At 36.2% G+C, this 17972-nt stretch overlaps 1 protein-coding gene across 1 annotated transcript in view; it reads left to right on the forward strand.

Annotated features, from left to right (window-relative positions):
• Positions 1-1047: 1047 nt before the first annotated feature.
• The window catches only part of Ssu72 (Ssu72 CTD phosphatase), a 62122-nt gene continuing 45197 nt past the window's right edge, over positions 1048-17972 (forward strand). Inside the window, exon 1 of the mRNA XM_089088464.1 lies at positions 1048-1158. Coding sequence (XP_088944590.1) covers positions 1082-1158 — 77 coding nt within the window. The 5' untranslated portion in view covers positions 1048-1081. The remainder of the gene's footprint in view (positions 1159-17972) is intronic.

Here is a 17972-nt window from a genome sequence, read left to right on the forward strand (position 1 = left end):
ATTCTATTATTAATACCTTCCCAGCCTAAACAGGACTTAGCAACTTCCTTATTCATCATGAGCCCTACTCCCTGTCTATGTAACCCATCCTTCCTGCCTGAGTAAACAAATTCTATATCACGTAATTTCATGCTTCCTACCCCTGGGATATGAGTTTCTGAAACTCCTAATAAATCCAGTTCGAATCGTCTGAATTCGTCAGTCAAAATGTCGATACGATAGTCATTTTTTAATGTCGTAACATTCCAAGTTCCAATTTTCATGTTCTTTAAATCATTGAAATTTTTTTCGCCTCAGGAAAAGCAATGATCCCGCATACCAGTGCAGGACGGGGATCACATATCTTCTCAAGTCTACACCGAAGTGCTTGAGCCGGCTTAGGACCGGACAGCAAGAAGTCCCTGGGACCTCCATGAATGGGGGCTTTGTGCAATCCTGGGCCCATCTTGGTCACAACTTGGTTTTTAGCACTTGGCGATGCTTTTCTGTCAACAAGAGTCGAAATCCTGCACAGACAATAACAAGCCTATTACCTCCGACTCATTATATATTCATGCCTACAAATATTATGCTACTACGGGGAGGCAACCCGTAATAGATAAATTATATATAAATAATAGATATATCGTAATAGATAAAGATTTCGTGCTATTGGTCATGATTTTTACTTTACTTTACTCTTTCTCTTGAGTGGCAAGATATATCCTTGCTTTAGTAAAATTTGTGACAAATTAGCTCATTAACGAAATTGTTCGTTGACACTTTTCTTTGTAAATAGCATCAATAGCTTTGAAAAACAGACGAATTCGAAAAAGTGAAAAATCGTTTTGTTTTTAAAGTTAGTGGTGTTGATGTTATTCTATTTAATGGTGGAAACCAAAGATTTTATTCAAAAGCTTGGCATTGAAGCCACAATCTTTTTAAACATTCCTAGCTAAAGTCTATGGTGATTTCCATAAACTGTGAATTTCATATTTTTTTAGATGGTGCTGCAATAAATGAGAAAAGTCGACAGCCGTGTTTTATCTTTCTGAAGAAAAGATTAATTAAGATTAGAAGAGAACATTCAATTTATTTGGCAATGACAAAAACTACGAAATTTGCCATTGTTTGTTCTAGTAACATGAATCGTAGTATGGAAGCTCACCGGGTCTTAAGGTGTCAAACATTTTTTAGTTTAACCTCTGCTACTGCATGTGTATTAACCTATGAAGTCAAGGAACTAGGCTATAGGCCTATTTGGGAATAATGGCACTTTTTGTCATGAATGTAGAATAAATTGGTTATCTTAATGCATAAGTTGGTAAATGTGCACTTTAAGACACAATTTATCTTGGATGAAAGTGAATAGCCTACATCACTTGATGCCTTTTCTTATGCTCTTGCGCCAGGGGTGGATCCAGGATTTTTTTAGGGAGGGGGGGCAGCGCAAAATAGGTTAATCTGATAAACTCTCTAAGAGCAAGTTTATTTAATGTAAACTTGCATTAATTAAGTAAATTACACTACTTTAGACTTCATTAGTGGGGGGGGTGCACTCCCCTCTGGATCTGCCACTATCTTGCACAATCTTAGCCTATAGGCCTAATTGCTTCTGGGGCAAATTGCATCTTTCTTAAATAGGCCTGGAAGGTATCTGTTTTACCACACCAACAAGTTATCACTACTAGGAAAGGTTATGAAAATGGTTAAAAACAAACTATTAGCTTATAAATGTAGCCTAGCCTACTATTTAAAAGTAATATACTCAAAAGACACATATTTATTTATTTATTAATACCAAGATACAGTAAGCTTTAACAAGCTTGTTGTTAACAAGTGTTGCTTATTGCAAAACAATTCCACATTCAATGAGCAATTCTGATCCAAATTGTTTTAATAGGCTTGTGTTTGTATTTAGCCTAGTGTGCATTTTCTCTGCAATAGACTTTGGTAAAGTTCTACCAAATCATATTATTGAGTTAGAAATAAAGTGAATACACCATTCAATGCCTTTTTTTATGCTGATAATGAATATAATAATCATTTCTATTGGAAATGAATATCAGCCCCCCCCCCCCTATATATACCTAACCCAACATAAACCTGAATTGGCATATATAGGGGGGGCTGAAATTAATTTCCAATAGAAATTATTATTATATTTGTAATCAGCATAAAAAAAGGCATTGAATGGTTTATTCACTTTTGTCCTAACTCAATAATATGATTTGGTAGAACTTTACCTAAACTTTACTGTTGTTAAACTTTACCAGTTTAACAAAGGATAAATTATGCATCACATCACAAGATGATAAATAACAAAAAAAGAAATATTATTTGGTTCTACAGAACCATCAGGGAGGAGAGATGATGATAATGTAGCCTACATTATCAGAGCCTGTTTTCACATGTAGGGCAATCCATATCCATAAAAAAGTATGAGATATGCTATGCAGTTTATCATTTTGATTGCCTGTGCCTTTCAGGACCTGTTTAAACCATGCTTTTCTGACATATTCTCAATTTGAAGAACCTGTGTCCAACATGCTTAGAACCTGAAAGATGAAAATGCTTTAAACTTTGGCTGGGATAAACACAAAATAGGCTACCTAAAAAAAATATCAAATTTGCTACCATTGTCTACAAATAGAACTTAGAATAGTATCTGTTAAAGTGAAAAGAAGTAACAGGAAGTTGGTATTAATTTTGGGTCCATTCACTGGTTTGAAATGGGATTTGCAAGTAAAACAATTAATATATCTAGGAAATGTATTAAAAAGGCATAAATTAGAGTGTTCATTTTCAAGTAATAGGATTGTCTCCAAATTTATACAAGTCCTTTGTCCATCAAGATTTTAAAACACAATGTTTTAATGTAGTATATGCCCATTTAGCACATTTTTGTTCTGCTTCTTCAGCTCTAGGGTTTTAAAACACAATTCCTATAATTATTGGATAACAAAAAGATTGATTAAGTATACAGCATTGCTTATCTTGGTAGTATTATTAATTAAAGATGGTGGATGCAGTGAAGATGTTATAAGTAAAATAGCCAAGCCCCAAGATGCTTTTTCAGAGTTGGAAAAAAGTTTAGAAGATAAGCTACAGTGATGACAGTGGTCAAATTTGGTTCCAGAGATGTTTTCCAGAGAAATTGCATATGGATTGTTTCAGGTGCTTAACTGACTGACCATATTTCAAATAGTTGGCTTTACAAAAACCATGGTTTTACCCTGCATTATAGGGCTATAATGTGAGAAAGGTCAAGATAGCTATGGCACATTCTGTAGATAAAGGATGACAGATTATCAAACATTGTCCTTTTTGGGGAAACAAGCTAAAAGGAAAGCAGGCTGTCATTGCTAGAGAAAATGTTGTAAGGAAAGATTTAAGGGAAATGTAAACTTCTTGGGAGGATACAAAAAGGGAGGCTTTGAATAGATTAGGATAGAGGAGGAGCATGTGCAGCTGTTGGCCTCAGGCAGCTTGGTGCTGTGATGAGTAGGGTTGCCACCTGTAGTGTAAAAGTGCTATTTTAGCACTATTTCATTATGCATAGCACAGTAGCATGAGCTCAGGGTTGCTAAAATAGTATGAAAGTGCTATTTTAGCACAATTACAGTCAATTTTTTGACTATAGCACCAAAAATTACTGTGTAGCATGCAAATTTAGGTAATTAGAGCACTTTAGGAACCAACTATGGTGGCAACCTTGGTGATGAGTTGTTAGCAGTAGTAGTATGCTGGGTTTTAAGCCAAATCAACCTTAAATTACCTTAAATCGCACTAGCCAGCGATAAGGACAAATCCTGTAGATGCCAGTCAATGATGATGGTGACTCAGCTCATCAGGCACATCCCAAACTGTGCACCATGGCTTGCTGCACCAATCTCTGTCAACAGCTGACTTGAAGGCTTTGGTATTAGGGGACATGACTGCATTTTGGCTAAGGGAATTTCATAGGCCATCCACAGGGTTGGAGAAAAATTTGTTTTGCAGCCTGGTATTAGCGCGTTTCCGGTACAGCTTTAGGGGGTGCCCTCTTGTTCTTGACGAACTATCTAACTTGAATAAGTCAGGGATGATATCGTGGTTGCAGATCAATTTGAATATCATCAATACATCTCCTCGCTTATGTCGGTATGTGAGAGATGGTATATTGAGCCTTTGGAGTCTGGTAGAATATGGCAAATTTTGAAAACCCCTTATGCATTTCGTTGCTCTCTGCTGCACTGATTCCAGAATCGATTGGTCAAGCTGGTTAACTGGCGTGGCAATGGACATCCCAAATTCTAATTTTGGTTGGATCAGGCCCTTTAGGAGCTTAGTAATCACTGCTGGAGATCTACTGCAGAACATTCTCTTTATTATACTGAGAGTTTGGTTGGCTTTGGCTACTGCAGACTGCATGTGTAAGTTGAATTTGAGCTTGTTATCAACCAAGACTCCCAGATCTTTTTGCAGTGACTGGTTGTAAGTGGTTGTTTAGAACCACAATTGGATTCCATAAAATACTGGCTGAGAGGGTTGTTTGCTCCAAAGTGTATGACCCTGCATTTCTGGATATTAAATTCTAGTCACCAGGTTTTTGCCCATGTTGAGAGTGCGTCAAGATCTGCTTGGATGTCTTTGGTACTTTGGGGGTCATAAATCAGACCGATTATTTTGGAATCATCAGCATATAAGCAAATCTTATTCTTTATGATTGAAATTGCATCATTAATATAGATGTTGAATAGAGTTGGGCCCAAAACCGTGCCTTGGGGTACTCCGCTTTCTACATCTGCTGATTCTGAGAAGGAAATTGATCCACCATCCCCAAATACTCTTACCACCTGCTTCCTGTTGGTAAGAAATTGCATTGTCCAATCTATGACTTCATTGTGGAGGCCTATTGCATGGATTTTACAATTTAGTCTCCTGTGACATATTTTATCAAATGCTTTTGCTAAATCTAATAGTATCATTCAACAGGAGATCACATGTCCTTAAGTTCTGTGACATGCTCGTAAGGATCAATGAGGTTTGTATCAACTGATCGACTGGGGCGGAAACCATGCTGGCTAGGAGATAGTAGCTTGTTCGCATTTAGGTGTTCAATAATGGCTGAATTAACTATGCCTTCAAGAAGTTTTCCCACTCCCAAGGTGAGACTAATTGGTCGATAGTTGCTGGCTTCATCTCTGCTGCTTCCTTTATGAACAGGTGTAATGTAAGCTTCCTTCCAGTCTTGTGGAATAGATTTAGTATTTAGGGACTTTTGGAATAGTAGGGTGAGAGGATGTGATAGTACTGCATACGTCTCATTTAAGAGCCGAGGGGGCACTCCGTCAGGTCCTGTTGATTTATTTGGGTTAATCTTCTTTAGTCAAGTCTCTACATCTACTTTAGTAATATTAATGGGCGGCATACTTTTTTGAATTTCGTACTGCGGGGGGTCTGGAAGTGGGGCATTATCTGCAACTGTGAATACTGAAATAAACTACTTATTTAATGCATTAGCTATCTCCCTTGGGTTGCAGATTTTAGATCCATCTTGTACAAGTTGAGTGACAGAATGCCTTCCAGGCTTACCCGATGACACATACCTCCAAAATTTCTTAGGGTTAGTTTTCGTTGCAGCTGCCACTGATTCCTCATACTTCTCGGTGATATTTCTGGAGAGACTTCTAAGCTTATTACGTGCCTGCTTATATTTTGTGTAATAGTCAACCTGGTTTTGATTCTTTGTGTACAGCTTCCAGTATTTCTTTTTTCTGTTCCTAGCCATTTTTATTTCTTTTGTAATATACGGGAGGGTTATTGGTTTCCTTTTCCATTTTGTAGAAGAGTGATTTTCAATAGCCTTCAGTAATATTCTTTTTGTAGTTGTCCATGACTCTTCCACATCTGTATTCTCAATGAAAGACCAATCACATTGAATGAGTTCCTGACAAATTAAGACTGTAATCAGTGTACACATGTTTTGTAAATTCTAGTCTTTGAGGATGCAGTCTAAAACTGCAAATTATGACAATGTGGTCACTAGTTCCAAATGGTGGTAGGGGCTTGATGCTTATTATAGGCTCTTGGTCTTTTGCTAGTAGTAGATCAAGTAGCGAAGGGTTCTGGCTATTTCTATATCTTGTCGGGAAGTTAACTGCCTGGTACAAAGAATGATTAAATAGGCACTCCAGGAATGGTCTTATTAAACTATTTTCAGAAAAACCAAATCCATTGACCCATTGAATATTTGGGAGATTGAAATCACCAACAATAATTATGTTTCCTCGTAGCTTCATTTTAATATCAATTGAAGTACTCATAGCAAGTAAAGAGGATTCAAGGCTAGGGGAACTGGGGCTTCTATACATGCAACCAATGTAAAATGGCCCACAAGGCAGGAGGACAGATATCCACACTTGTTCAATATATGGTTCATAATCTGTATTAATATCTATGCTTCTTAGCTTTAGAGAGCTTTGGATGTACACGGCTATTCCTCTTCCTCCTTCTCTAGATAAGTTGGTGACCAAGGTATAGTCGGGTATCTGGATCTGGGTATCTCCAAGAGGAGTGTTGGTCCATTTAGGTTTAATCTCGCAGAAAGCGTAAACGTCTGCTTTTTCCGTCGAAACGGCATATTTTATCTCATGGAGCTTTGACATTAAACAATCTGCGTTACTGAAGACAACTTTCAGACCATTGTTCATCCAATGCGTGCAACTTTTATTCGGGCTATTATCCAGATCATTACATTCCCCAGACTCTATGCTGCTGTGGTTTGAAACGTCACTCATGAAAACAGTCTGCTTGGAAAGAATACAGCTTACTGATCTCACACTGTAAAAAGATTCACTTGATTCATCAATAGTACTTATTTCAACATTAGAAGACACAGGGCTATTTACACTACTATCTATATTTCTTTGAGAATCATCTAGTTCGTGTCCATTGCAGCTGGTGCTGCAGAGGTGGGCACGTTTTTTGGAACAATTCTGTTGCCTCGAATGACTAGGTTTTATTCACCATTAGCTTGTCGCGCATGAAGTACTTCATACATCATTTCTAAACTGAATTTGGCCTGTTCATTTTCTCTCATATGACTTTTGCAGGATCACTTTCTTAATTTTTAATTCATCAACCAAAAAAATAATGGGGCTCGCCTTACGCAAATCATTTTCATTCCTGGAGTTATTGGGACTGATGAGGTAGCGAACATTTTTTACAGCTATCTGTTGTAGTCCGTATTTGTTACATAAGAAGTCATGAATGAATGTCTCATCATTGGGTTGCGGCAATACTCCGAATGCTAGGATATTTAATTTGCGTCTTTGTTTGTCTCTATCTTCAGCGATCAATTTTTTCATGTGGCTCTCGAGTTGCTGGTTCATTTCATCTTTAAGAGATTCTACTTGAGATTTGATTAGCTTTTGTAACAGATCAGGATTACTAGCAGCCCCCGGGGCTTCTTCAAGCAAAGTAATACGAGTCTCCACATCCTTGAACTTGGCATCAATGTCTTTCTTGAACTCTTCTTTAAATTCACTAAATGACTGTTTAACTGCATTCTTGATTTTAATGTCTAGGTCCTGTACAGCAGTTATTGCAGGTTCAAGTGGTTCAAGCATTTTGTTAACTATGGCTTGTATTTCAGCTGCACTAGTGCCACTATGGGTGTTACCTTTACAAACAGGACACTTCCATTCACAGCCTAATCTCCTTGTCATTTTTGTCAGAAGATTATACTCGGGTTTGCTAATTTCAAGGCAATCGATGCAAAGCCATTGTTTACAAATGTTGCAGTTCATTGCAAGGCTTTATTTTTTGTCAAATTTAAGAAATGATTTACACAGAAGCAAAATTTTAGAAATGATTTACACAGAAGCAAATAAAAACCCTATTTTTGAGCCTCTAAACCTTTTTAAATGAAATTGCCTATTGGCACTGTATATTTTGGAGATGTTGATTTAAAGATCCACAGTAGCAGTTCATCATTTCCACCATTAAACAAATCTTCTATTAGTTTTGCTGAATCATTTCATGTAAACAAAAAACAATCTGTCCCCAAAATACTGCATAGTCAAGAAAATACATAGTCTATTTGGAAAATTACTATCCCTCCAATTTGTTAAAAATGGTAGACAACTAGCTTGCATCTCAATCAAAATTCAAATACATTACTAAGTTCTAAAAATTGGTACCTTTAACTTTAAATAATATTCTTCTCCAAAACTCTCCTTAGTGCTTCTATAGAAAAATAAACTAGCCCAAGTACTTATGCCAGTGCCTGGTGTCAAACCTCTTTGTCTTCTAGCCTAGTCATTAAATTCACACATCTTCACTTTCTGTTGGGCCTTAACCATTATTCCATAAATAGGAGAAACCTCTTTCATCTAGCAATTTTCTGATTGGGAATGGCCACACACATTTTATTTTCAGCTGTAGCAATTTGTGATGTGCAGCTCTGGCTAGCCTGTGTTCCAGATAATGCAAATCCTTAACCAAAATTTTACCATTTGTTTTAACCTTTGCTATCTCAATGAAAATAAGCTAAATGAGGTTATGTGTTCTTTTCTGCAGGACATAAATTCATTTAAAGTGCTGAAGCTGAAGACTCTATTTTCTTAGTCAGGTCTCTCCCCTAAAACTCAGCACCATTTAATCCAGTGTTTCTGACAATGTACCTAATATTGTCTTCAAGACCTGCAGTGAATTGGCTCAACCTCTGTCATTGCTTTTCCAGTTATGTTTTTCCTCTGGAACCTGTCCATGCATATGGAAATCTTCCTATGTCATTCCTATATCAAACCAGAAGGTGATCCAATGAGTATGGGCTTTTATAGGCCTATCAGCCTCCTCTCCTGCATTGGGAAAGTTTACAAAAAGGTTTTACATTATTCACTTTATCAGTACCTGGAATCAAACAAACTTTTAGGCAACCCCAATATGGATTCCACTAGAATTGTTCAATACTTAATCTTTTAATGGCCCAGTACCAGCAGTGGATCAAGTTTTTGGGGAAAGGATACAACATCAGCTTATTGTCATTTGAAATTGCTAAATCTTTTGGCAGTGCATGGCATTGCAACCTGCTAAAGAAACTTTACACTTATCATGTCTGAGGACATCTGTTGAAGGTGATTGAAAGCTGTGGGTTGCTCTTGACAGGTTCACATCCTTCAAGTATCCAATTAAGGCAGGCATACCCCAGGGTATTATATTGGAACCTATGCTTTTCATTCTTTACATAAATGACATGAGAGACAACATTACCAGCCCTCTGTATCACTTTTTCTATGACCCACCCCAGTTCCATCTTCTTGAACAAAGCTATAAAGAAACTCGACAAGCTTTGTCTCCTTGAAATCCATTTCTCCACAGATCTTTTTTGTAACACTCACCTTGATTTGATGAGAACTTTCTGTGCAAGAAAGGGGAATAACCTTTTGTTGCAAAAACCCTCTGCTGCTCAGCTTCATTGTCCAACTTTATAAGTCTTGCATTAGACCCATTACTGAGTATGGATGCCTGTTGTATGTCAGTACTCCAAAATTGTTGCTTTCACCACTCCAAAAGATCCATAATAGGGCAAGTTTAGTCACCCCCTGTGACCAGGGGTGAATCTCCAGCGTTTTTATTGGAGGGGGCAAGAGGGGTCTATATCCAGATAGTCAAAGCGCATAAGATGTATAATGATTTTTTTCCACATTATTTGGGGGGGGGGCAATCGCTCCATCTTGTCTCCCTCAAACAAGGCCCTTGCCTGTGACACTCTTGTTAATTAGTGAGAGGTTTGATGTAGCATTGATAGCTGTTTTCTACAAGCATTTAAATTAACCTCCTTCTCTAGAGCTTTCTTGTATTGTGCCTCCAATTGTCCAACCAACAAGACAGACATGAAGGCACACAGCTCAGTCCAATTATCTTAAAGGTGGCAAGCCAAGACCAGAGAACTTGAAGAAGAGCTATATCCAACATTGCATTTCAGTCTGGAATGATCTTCTGGAAGAAGTTATCCCTTAAAGTTAACTCTGTTGTTGACTCTTTCAAAAGAGGACTCAATAGTCAAAACCATGATAAAAGACCAGTGATAAATCAGATATTTAATTATACCTGGTTCCACAAATTTAGGAATAAGAAAAAAAACACACAATAACTGGTATTAAATTACCGTTCAAACGTCTATATATTCTTGTAGATATTCTATCAAACCTGGGAGCAGCATATCCAAGAGATCTATCTATTGCTTCCTCCACTTCTTCTTTTGTTTTTGTATTACATAGCTCTTGGTCCTCTTCTTGTATGAAATATTCTACATACTCTGTACCAGGTGGTCTGAAGTCTCCTTCTAGGCACTTTTGCCATTGCAAGGATGACAAATTATTATCTAGTTCCTCAAAATATGATAGCCATGATTCCAGACCAGGAGACTCCCTTCATTTATAATTTGCCTGTTGTTTTCAGATATTTTTAAAGCTTTTCAAAAATCTCATGCCTTACAAGTTTGAAACAACAGGAGTTTTTTTGGTCTGCCTCTTTGTATTCAAAATTTGTCTATTTTATTGTCAAAAGTTTTTGGTAAATTTTTCACTCTGCTCTATGTTTCTGTAAAACTGTACTTTTATTTCTTCCCAATCCTCTGACTACTTTATTAAGTAGTAGATTCAGCTACAATCTAAAAATTTTATATTCAACACTGAAAAAAAAATCTGTCCTAGGAAAATTCTTAGATTTTTTCAAAGAAGGTGACAAATTATTATGGAGAAACAAGGTAGCCTAAATCTTCTTGTAATGCCATCTGTCAAGCTGCTGCTTGTTCTGATATTTTTCAGCAATTGTTTGACTAGGGATTTCAGTGGAAAATTACTGCTGTATGACTAAGCCCTCTTAAAGGGCTTGGCTAGCTTGAATAATTTGTTGCTCAGAATTAAGGCTGATAGACTTAATAAACCTATTTTCATTGAATTTTTGCAGTCTTGCCACTAGAGACAGGAGCCCAAAAATATCTGCCCAAGGCATATTTTGTTAGAAATCTAACTAAATTGGGGTTAAGGCTTAAGATTACATAGAAGACCTTTTCTAAACTTTAATGAAGAGCCTTTTATCTTAATTTTGAGTTTTTGTCTCTTTTTTTGGTGGCTCTAGGTTTTTTTGTGGTCTTTTCTTTTAAATTCAACAAATATTTTAGAAATCTTTACCTTAAATCTTAAATTATGGTACCTTAAATTGCACTTGCTAGCAATATGGATGAGTCCAGTGTACGTCAGTTAGTGATGATAGGGCTGCAGGACATCAGCTTCATCCCATTGCATGAGCTATAGTTTGGCCTCCCATTCCTTATTGAGATTAAATAAAAAAAACAAGTTTTTTTTAACTGAAAGTAAGGAACGACGTTAAAACTTAAAACGAACAGAAATTATTCCGTATATGAAGGGGGCTGTCCCCTCCTCAACGCCTTGCTCTTTACGCTAAAGTTTTTTTTATTGTTTAAAAAAATAGAGTTGTGAGAAAGTCAAACTTTAGCGTAAAGAGCGAGGCGTTGAGGAGGCGGCAGCCTCCTTCATATACGGAATAATTTCTATTCGTTTTAAGTTTGAATGTCGTTCCTTACTTTCAGTTAAAAGAACTTGTTTTTTTTATTTAATTTTTTAAAGTTTTTGAATTAATGCAGGTTTTGATTTTGGCTCGCCGTACATGAATAATTAAAACAAAATTTGCATATTATATTTGGTTAAATGGCTTTCTCGAAACTTGTTTAATTTTATTTATGAACGTTTTTATTAATAAAAACGTTGTTTAATTTTATTTTATATTAAGTAATAAATATACATAACTTAGAATTAACTTACGTAACGAACTTCTATATTCATAAATTTTTAACACGTATATTAGAGGGTTCGCCCCCTAGTCAATACCCTGCTCTTTAAACTATGTTCGAATTTTTTCCAGTTCTTTAAAAATGACCTCTTAATCACAATCAGTTGATCACTTCAAAAACTTGTTTTTTTTTTTTTAATTGCTGATATTTTTCTTTAATAATGCTGGGAAATCCGGCGCCCCCTTCATAGCAATGTTCCTTCCCCCATGAAAACATGCTTCATGGAAAGATCCTTACAGAAATCCCCCGGCCCTTACCAAAACCAACCAACCAGACAAAATAAAATATTAAAAATGATTGAAAATAAACAAAAAAAAAAAATAAAATTTAAAAAATATTAAATTTAATAAATATAAGAACACACCCTCGGGACTTTGGGGGATCAAGTCATCCTAAAAGACATTTTTATAATATATTCGACCATGCTGAACAAAATGGCTATCTCAAAATTTTGATCGGGTGACTTTGGGAAAAAAATGAGCGTGGGAGGGGGCCTAGTTGCCCTCCATTTTTTTTGGTCACTTAAAAAGGGCACTAGAACTTTTAATTTCCGTTCGAATGAGCCCTCTCGCGACATTCTAGGACCATTGGGTCGATACGATCACCCCTGGGGAAAAACAAATAAACAAACAAATAAACACGCATCCGTGATCTTTCTTCTGGCAAAAAATGGAAAATTCGACATTTTTGTAGATATGAGCTTGAAACCTCCACATTAGGGTTCTCTGATACGCTGAACATGATGGTGTGATTTCCATTAAGGTTCTATAGCTTTTAGGGGGCCTTTTCTCCTTTTTTCGAAAATCAGCCAAATTTTCTCAGGCACGTAACTTTTGATGGGTAAGACTAAACTTAATAAAACTTATATATTTGAAATCAGAATTAAAATCTAATTCTTTTGATGTATCTAGTGGTATCCAAATTCCGTTTTTTAGAGTTTCGGTTACCATTGAGCCGGGTCGCTCCTTACTTACAGTTCGTTACCACGAACTGTTTGATTAACTTTGAAACTGTCAATGGATGGTGAACTCATTGTTGTTTTGCTCAGATTGTTCCAAAGGCTTACAATGTGGTTGGAGAAGAAATGGTTCCTCTTCCTTGCATTAGCATGCTTCCAAAAAAGATCTTTAAAGTATTATAAATGATTATAAATAAGGAATTCAAAGAGGTATGAGGCTCAAGTTACTAAGATTGTTTCTATTTGACCTGCAGATATTTGAAGGTTTCATTTTTATAAAAAAAATGTATCTGTTCATTACCCTTTAGTGAGGAAATATTTAATAAATTAAGCTCCAAATTCATTCCTTAAAGTACCCATCCCCGAACCAAAAGCTTTCTAAGATAGTAAAAGTTATTTTTTTCTAAATAGGCTAAGAAACCCCAATTTAGTCTTTAGATTATTCTCTGAAAGTTCTATTCACCCAGATCTAGTTAAGCAACTCTCTTAGCTAATAAATAGTTGTTGTATTTCAACTTTAAGTTCAACCACTTTGTACTATGGTGAAATATATTTTATGGCCAGTTTGGTCATATTATAATTTATAATATGCTATTTATTATAGTTTCTGCTTTATAATATTATATTATAATTTCTATAATATATAATATGATATAATATTATATTATATAATAAGGCCATATAATAAATTATAATATGCTATTTATTATAATTCTCATCTTTTGAGGATTTTCAGCACAATGTTTTGGTTGCTGAAACCTTCTTAAATGTTATGTTTAATAAGAAACATGCTAATGCTCCCATTTAATAGCCCAGTATAAATGTAATTAGACATATTCTGAAAGCAGAAAATGCAGGCTAATTATTTTTCTTTGTTGTTTTGGTCAGAAGAAATGACAATTCAGCAATTTAATACTTGAGAACACACACCCACAACAGTGGCGTAAATTCAGAAAAATTCTGGGGGGGGGGGGGACAAACTTCAAATATTTTTGCCACCTCACGGAAGAAAATTTGCAAATTTTCACTTTTACTTTGTGAGGAAAGTACAAAACTATGCTGATTATATTATGTTAAAAAAAAGTAAAAAAAAAAGAAAAAAAGTTTGAATTGGTGAAAGTTTCTAATTCAGAGCAAGAAGATGGCTTGGAAAGAGCATTTCCTGCTGCGAAGTAGCGGATATTTTAGAAATATTATTAAAAACAGTATTGTTCCTTATATTGGGCTTTTAGGATTCCTTTTCAGGTAAGCAAATTATCTAAAAGCAAATATTATGCTGTGAAGGGTCTAAGCCAAAAAAAAAAATTTGGAATTAGAAAATGGCATTTTGTTTTGTTAAAAATTGAATTGAGGGAAGGCCTAAAACAGGGTTTTCTGGCACAAAGCACAGTGGCGGAAATGAAAAAAAACCCTAAGGAGAGCCAAATTCCATGTCTCAATAGGCAGCCTCAAGTGGGTTGAATTAGCAAAAATCCAAGGGACAGGGAAATCAAGCCAAATTAAGTGGTAGGCAACTTAAAATTCTTTGGATAACAAAGTTTAAAACACAATTAGATATACAAAAATTCAAGTACATAAACACAATTAAGCAAATAAATCATAAATTTGTTTGCATCACAACTGAAGTATCCAGAGAGAGTCACTATTCTAATGGGAAACGTTGTTGCTTCAGGGAAGCAAACTTGTCAACGGCAATGTTATAATCTATCTTTTTTGCTTTTTCCAGCTGGGTTGTTATAACTAACAAATTGCTAAGTTGCTCATCAGTCATGGTTGTTCTGAGATATGTCTTAACCCTCTTAAGCGTTGAAAAAAATCTCTTGTTAGAGGCAGTTGAAATGGGGAGCGTCAAAGCAATTTTGAAAGCTTCCAAGATGACAGCAAAGGTATCTTTGTTCATGTAGAGGTAGGCAAGAGCTTTTGATGGGCATTCTGGTTTCATCCTTTGTAAATAATATTTTGCCAAGGCTATCTCCGACTCAAACTTCAACTTGTTTACTAATAATCTAGGACAGTCACGTACAAAGTCTTTTATTAGACATGCATCCAGGAACTTTGGTGAACTTGGCTCAAACGCTTCTAAGCCTTGGATTACTGAGGAGTTTTCACCAAACCTTTGTCTCAGCTCTGAAGTTACTTGGTCAAGTATGAAGTATAAAATGTCCGACCTATAAGTTCAAAAAATGTCATGATCCTCTTCTGTTCAATTTCTTACTCTGGCACTGACAGTGGTTTTGATGTAAAAATCGAGAAGGCATCTGCTTATAGCAACCGAGCGTCTAGGCTTTTCTATTTGGATTATTTTGGAGTGCTGCTTGCATAAGCTTTTTATTGCTTCAACCATCTTAAACCAACGCTCTTCAGATCGGAGCTCTAGAACCTGTTGTTGAACTGCTTGAAGCAGAGAATTTATGCCTGAAAGAACAAGGCTCTTGGACTGGAGTTGTCTGGATGCAATATCTATTGGACCAAGGATACTGCTCATTATTTCAAGAATGAGCAAGAATTTGGCATCAATTGTTGCCAGCAACCCAGAAGCTTCAGAACGGTCCTCTGTTGAATTGGCTTCATCCAAAATAACCCTTAGTGTTTCGAGAATAGCACCTAAACGTATCCGGATCTTCTGAATTGAGGAAAACCAATAGCACCATCAAGTGTTGGCTAGCTGCTCAAGCTCAATCTTCTTTTCTCTGCGTTCTTGTTGGGTTCAAAGGAAAAGTTTGTGGCATGGCACACTTCAGCTGAGAAAGACATATAATGCCTGAATGCAAGAAAAGAAGTTTCTAACCTCCAGACAAGAAGCTATTGACTGCACAAGCACAAGATTTAGGCAATGGGCGTGACAATGAATATACCTAGCTTGTGGTGAAAATCCTTTAAGAATAGCCTGAATACCATTACATGCCCTGCTCATGACGCTCGCACCATCATAGCATTGAGCCACACAGGTGCTCCAATCCAGTCCGTGCTTTTCAACAAGATCCTTGATTGTATTAGCAAGGGATGCTGCATCTAATTGTTCAAGATGTGTACTTCCAAATGTCTCCTTGCGGATGATAGCAATACTATCAATAAACCAAATAATTAAACCAAGCTGCTCTTTTTTCGACAGATCTTTCGTTTCATCTGTGCAGATTGCCCAATATTTCTTAATGGAGCATCTTGTTTGTTCTTGCAAGAGGTCAGCCAGTATGCTTATAAGACTATTTTGGTAGTCGGGACTCAAATAGCTTCCTTACCAACGTTTTAGTTTTTGCTGAAGATCTGGGTTTCCCTCTGTCATCATTTCTAGTATTTCTATAAAATTACCTCAATTGTGTGAGTTGTCGTGTTCATCATGACCTCAAAATGGGAGCCCTGGGCGTGCTAGGGCACATGCCACTTTTGCAAGTGTGACTATATGCAGGCAATTTTCCGCTAAGGCTTCCTTCCAATTTGAATAGAGAGTTGTAGCTATTGACTCAGATGTGCCACACTCAATTGCTTTATATTTGGTCCAGCTGTGATTTGCTTTGTTATGAGCTTCTGAAGCCTTGTGTTTTTCAATCCTTTTGAATGGCTTTTTCCAGTTATTCATTCCTGTGTCAACAAACACTACATTACCAGAAGTATTTCCATGATTTCTTGTTGTGCTAACAGCAAAAGCAGTAAATGGAGTCTTCTTTAATAGACTATTCTATTAAAGAAGAGTTGTTCCCTTGAAAAGGTGTCTAGGAGACATAAGGAATAATAGACTTTCTTAGTGAAATATTTCTAGAATTTCCAATGCTCTGCAGCAAAAAATACTGTTTTCAAGCCATTTACTTCCATTTATACTGAAACTTTTGCCACTCTAAACCTTTTTTCTGTTGGTACAGTTTTGGTTTTGTTGGAAAACTTGTTGTGCTCACCCCCCCCCCCCCAAAAAAAAGCAAGAGTGACACCCCTGCTCCTAGCTTCTAATTAGCTTTTCTGCTATCGTTTAGTGTTACGTATTGGCATTTTGCCCTTAATAGTTTTCGTTTTTGTTATTTCATGATTAATATTAAATAGGTCTATTAAAGTTATTAGTGGTCTATTAAATAGGGTGCTTTTTCTCTCATTTATAATAATAGCTTTATTTCTGCCAAAATTGACAATAGCATACAAATATCTTTTGACTGATCATTTAATATGCTCTAGCATCTTCTGCATGTTTAAGCGCCTCCAAATGCTCAAATTCTCAGTTTTTAGAATTTGGTAAAATAGTCTCAGCTAGTCAACTGAAATTTAAAAGGGTTAAAACATATATATCGTTTTTTGGCAGTTTAACTACAAGTAGAATTTCTTCTTCTTCTATTTAACAGCAGGCGGGCTTTTCAGTAAAACTATTTAGCCCTTTTCCTTTTGCTTCACTCTGTGGGCTACAGAGCTACTGGCTTGATTGCCTCATATTTATTAGATATATTCAGATATCTTTCAGCAGATCTTTTGACTCTAGGAGTTCAAATATAAGATGATAGATGTCGATTTCTATACTCTGTGTGCAGGTATAGTTGGCTAGGCTCTTGGCTGATAGTGGGATTTTGTGGTCTTTGAAGTATTTTAACAGTTTACAAAGCAAGGTATGTTGTGCAGACGTCAGCATATTACATTCAAATAGGCAATGGTCAATTGTTTCATTATTCATATTACAATGCCTGCAAAGAGGGGACAGGGGAATTGAGCCACTTGAATTAGAAAGCTTATATGAGAATGCAAGGAAATTTAGTCCATTTGTTCCAGAACAACTTCTATGATAAATTTTAGAAAGATACTTATTGGGAAAGGGGGAAAGGATAGGATTAATCTTATTAAAATTAATATCTGATAGCCTCCATCGGTAAATATCTCTAATTGGGATTGGTCTCCCACTTGGCTGGTCAATATTTATAGCATTTTTTGCTATTTCATCAACCTGATGATTACCACTTATGCCAGAGTGGCTAGGAATGTACTGAAAGTAAGTTTTTATGCCAGTTTTTATGAATTTCGTAAATTAAACAATAACATAATCCGAATAAGAAACTTAGCAACTCAATACAACAAAATTATCGTACTTATCTAGCTTTGGATGAAGCATGCTGACGTGAAGTGAATACCTCGCAATAACAGCCAATTTAACTTTAAAAAGTAGAATTTTGTCACAAAGCAGCAATTTTTATTTATACTAAA

This window comes from Artemia sp. Qi Xiang Cuo, chromosome 1, assembly GCF_049724085.1.
Source record: "Artemia sp. Qi Xiang Cuo chromosome 1, ASM4972408v1, whole genome shotgun sequence".
NCBI lineage: Eukaryota > Metazoa > Arthropoda > Branchiopoda > Anostraca > Artemiidae > Artemia > Artemia sp. Qi Xiang Cuo.